This window comes from Gadus morhua, chromosome 16 (assembly GCF_902167405.1).
Source record: "Gadus morhua chromosome 16, gadMor3.0, whole genome shotgun sequence".
Lineage (NCBI taxonomy): Eukaryota > Metazoa > Chordata > Actinopteri > Gadiformes > Gadidae > Gadus > Gadus morhua.
This window is the reverse complement of record NC_044063.1, coordinates 33834995-33839485: the sequence shown is the minus strand read 5'-3', so window position 1 is coordinate 33839485 and position 4491 is coordinate 33834995. Positions and strand designations below refer to the sequence as shown.

General features: G+C 40.8%; 1 protein-coding gene across 1 annotated transcript; it reads left to right on the top strand.

Annotated features, from left to right (window-relative positions):
- Nucleotides 1–355: 355 nt before the first annotated feature.
- On the top strand, nt 356–3246 carry LOC115528806 (uncharacterized). The gene is made up of 4 exons (XM_030337122.1): nt 356–650; nt 1089–1179; nt 1347–1438; nt 1650–3246. Exons 1-4 carry the CDS (start codon nt 455–457, stop codon nt 2669–2671), a joined length of 1401 nt encoding a protein of 466 aa, XP_030192982.1. The 5' UTR covers nt 356–454; the 3' UTR covers nt 2672–3246.
- The last annotated feature ends 1245 nt before the right edge of the window (nt 3247–4491 follow it).

Below are 4491 nucleotides of genomic sequence, written 5' to 3'. Positions count from 1 at the left end.
TAAGTTAAATAGAATTAAGTTTTGGCCGTCGCTGCGTTTCAAACTGGTATAACATCTTCAGGCATGCAAACTGGCTCGGGGTGAAAAAGGGGAGAATGATGCGTGAGCTGAGAAAAACACAGACCCACTATAGGGTTCCAGGTTTATACTCCGGGGAGTTTTCTTTTACATTTTTTAATGTATTAGGGTTAGTCACAAGCTAAAAAAAAAAAAATTACAGGACTGCGCACAATTAGGAACAAAGCATTAATTTATTATGTGCAAGGGCAGCCCCAATAGGTACATAACTTATTACAAAATTAAGAAAGAATATTGAGAAGAATAAAAAGAGGTGGGAGGACAGGGCAATAGACGGGTTTCTGTGCAACGTCATCGCAGATGTGCGCGCGCAGCCAGGGGGCAGAAAGCGGGACATTTGTCATTTGTTTACCAGCGGAGTCAGCGGAGAACGAAAATGACAAGGAGCTGTTGTGCTGTAAACTGCACGAATCGGCAAAAGGATGGATGGAAACTGTTTAATATCCCGAGAGGATCTCATCCTTTTGCCAAGAGAAGAAGAAGATTGTGGCTCCAGGCCATTAAAAGGGCGGATTGGGGTCCCGAAGGATCTAAAGGCGGCGAGAGTCTGTGCAGCGCCCACTTCGTTTCTGGTATGTTTGTCTTTTCCAACATATATGAGCTGGATAATGAGTAGGACTGCGTGTGATTTTACCATACTTAATGAGGATATATTAGTGTGATTTACTGACTAACTGGCCAACAAATTTGTCCGTCTTCTACTGAGTTTGTAAAGTTTAACGTTGGCTCGCGGTCGTAACCTATAAGTTTAGCTTTTGTTGTTACTGTAAGTACCAACATTAGCTGCACGGCTGGTGTAGGTTTCTTGTAGGTTGCTTCAGACTGAAAGTCATACAAGAAAGTGTCTTCACAGTTCACACAGCTAATGTTACAGTGTACGATTTTCTTTAACTCTGAACCCGTAACTTAAATGCTTGTGCTATTGGTGCTCATTATGACTGAGCTCGTAAATTAGCAAATAGGTTAAAAAAGGTGAAAATAAGCATAGCTAATCTCATTCTTTTTCTCAGGGTCACCGTCCATGGATTGTGATAGTCCAGATTTTGTTCCATCCGTTTTTTCACACAGCAGCAACGGAGACATCTCGGGAAAGGTGGCAAGGTCAGTGTCATGTCATGTATTTGAAATTTTCTAATTTCTTGGTAGCTTGTTAATTATCTGAGCAAATAAGATATTCTTATGTGTCTTTCTTTATTATGTTATTGTATTATCTCTTAATGTGTTGATTATTTTGGGTTTTTAACTTAACTCTACTCTGTTTGTCCTAGATATGAAAGAAAGAGAATAAGAGATGAAGATAAGGCCCCTGCTACCTGCCCCACAAGCCAGCCTGAAGCAGATACTGTAGATTCTTCTGAAGGTATGCACAAGTCATACTATTAAGTGTGTGTTTGTGTTGGTTGGTTGGTTGATTGGTTGGTTGGTGGTCAGGTGAGTAGAGTGACAGAGAACCAGACAGATAGTCTGTGTGTGTGTGTGTGTGTGTGTGTGTGTGTGTGTGTGTGTGTGTGTCTGTGTATGAAAGCTGATGTGTTGCACATGAGTTAATTTATCTCCTTTTTGTGTTGTAGATGAATGTAAGTTTGTGTCCAGAAAAGAGATGCACCAACTCAACCTGCAGTACAACCAGCTCCGTGATGACTATGAAGCTCTGAAAAGAGAACTGTATGCCACACAGGAAGAAAATAAACATCTGAAGGAGCAACTGAAGCAGTCCAAGTTTGGGTTTGATTCCATAAAAGACACAAACGCTAAAATATTTTTTTTTACTGGTTTACAATCATTACAAATGGTTATGTGGCTGCTGGATATTGTAAAAAGAAGCACACTTGTGCTTAAGGGTGGGTTAAGTTGGGAGAACCACCTCCTTTTGGTTCTAATGAAAGTAAGACTTGGACTCACCAACAGAGACCTTGCCTACAGATTTGGGCTTCCATTCTCAACTGTATCAAAAATACTAAGAGACTGGATACCCATGTTGTCCTCAATAGTGAAACCTTTGATAATGTGGCCTAGTAAGGATGCAGTGAGAGCAAACATGCCAAAGTGTTTTAAACCCAAATTTAGGAATTGTCGTTGTATTATAGACTGTACTGATATCTTTATAGAAAGAACACACAATCTTAAAGCAAGGGCTGAAACCTGGTCAAATTATAAGCACCAAAACACAATGAAATATCTAATAGGAATCACACCAGCAGGAGCTATATCTTTTTTGTCTAGTGGGTGGGGAGGTCGTGCCTCTGACAAGGTAATAACTTTAGATTCTGGCTTTTTGGGTAAACTTGAGCATGGTGACGAGATCCTTGCAGATAGAGGTTTCCTTGTTAGAGAGGATTTGGCCAGTGTAGGAGCAACATTAAGAATACCAAGTTTCACGAAGGGGAAATCTCAGTTGCCAGGTTCTTGTGTTGACACTTCACGTCAGTTGTCAAGAGTCCGCATACATGTGGAACAAGTTATTGGTCAGCTTAAAACCTTTAAGATACTGAACACTGTCATACCCATCAGCCAAGTCGATATGCTAGATGACATTTTGACCATATGTGCTGGTCTTACGAACCTTAGGGGGGCTGTGGTGGCCCGGCGATAACTGTGTTCAGAGTCAAGGAGGTGTACATTATTTTCCATGATTGTGTCAGGCTTTTAAGGGCTAATGAGGGCAATGGTGCTCACTTACTACTTGCTCTCACTGTCTCTCTCACTTACTCATCACTCTCTTTCTCTCTGACTATAAAATTAATAACAGTTATGAATAACTAAATTTGATCAGACAGGATCATTCAGAGTACAAAAAGGTTGAGAACCACGCACGCAGAACTATTTCATTTATTTATGATAATGGAGAAACTGCGTTTAAAGCTGACATGGCAAATATTGAACATGAACTGAATGTTGTAAATGCAATATATTGAAGGCAATGCAATTAAAATTAAATGTACATCTCAACAATGAATGAGTGTACATAATTAATACTATATGAACTCATTTAACATTTATACCTCGATTTTTTTTTTTTTTTTCTAGCTTTCAACTAAGTTTTGAGTATTATCATTGTCTGCCGAACTCAAACCCGCTTCTTTCTGGCGATGAACAATATATATCAGTGCTGTTTGATTTTACGTAAATGTACATTCAGAAAAAAATAAATGAACACTTAAAGAGTCAGATGTGTTGTTTGTTTGTTGTTGTGTTGACAGTAATGAAGTCACTTCGATTTTGTCAGGTGTACCTATCCATCTTTGCTCATTACATCAGTTTTTTCTTAAATGCTGTTGTCCAGCATCCAGTATTTACCATTGTTGGATGTATCTATTTGCATCCACATTTCCATTTTTTGGAGTATCTGGTAATGTTCACACATGGATAGTGAAAGTGTTGGCAGCAGTCTGTGCACTTGATCATTTTGCCAAAGCTTGGCTTTTTGCAGTACAGACATTTGATCTCTTCTGCCAGGTCAGGGTCTTTGCAGCGGCAGACAAGTTCTGGGAGGAGGTGGTCCATGAAGAAAGATTCAGCCTTGGGAAGAGTTTCTTGTAGAAAGGGCTCATCTCTCCGTAGCCGGCAAATGATGCTGCTTGTCTTCGTCCACACCATGAAGTCACACATGTCCATTTGAGAAACATACATTTGTAACTGGATCTGTGAGTAATATGGGTGGGTGGGTCGCAGGTCATAGTTTCCATCAAGGCAAAAGGATGCATCAGTCTCTGACCCCTCTAGTCCCTCCCTGTACTTGTATGGACACTTTATCTCTAGCAGGCCTGTTCCACAGCAGTCACAGGAGAATACCCCATCAGGAGAAGCAGCCAGGTACGGCTCATCTGCTCTCACTGTTAGACCCACTGCTTTTACATTAAAGTTCATGTGTATTTTCTTCATTTCTGTTTCATAATTTTTACGTGCTGTGTCCTCCATTTGCTTTCCCCACATGACAGCGGGTACAGTAAGATCTGTGGCATCATATTGCATGATCAGTTTCATTACACTGTCAGCTGAGCTGTCTTTGCATTTAATAATTCTGTGAAAATTGCTGCCAGTTACGCGGCCCACTCTATGGAGTCCCCAGGTTGTGCACTTTGCCTGCTCTTTCGTAACATCCTGTAGGTGCTCTAGTCTGTCAGTTGTGCATTGCCCTCTCATTTTCTCAAAGATCTTTTTACACTTCTCCTGGAGGTCAGCTGTCGACAGGTCCCTAGCAGATGGGTCAAACATGGCTGTCAGGGGCTCAGGAAGTTCACATCCTGATTCTGATGCTGTGTCTGTGTCCGAGTCTGCAGCTGTGTTGATGGATGTGAATAAAGCAGCTTCTGTACAAATGTTTTTGAGGGCCTGAAGATCTTCCGTTGTAATTGCTGAGTGAAGGAGGAAATGTATTTGTAAGGATTGTCACATAAGAGGGAGCAATTTAAA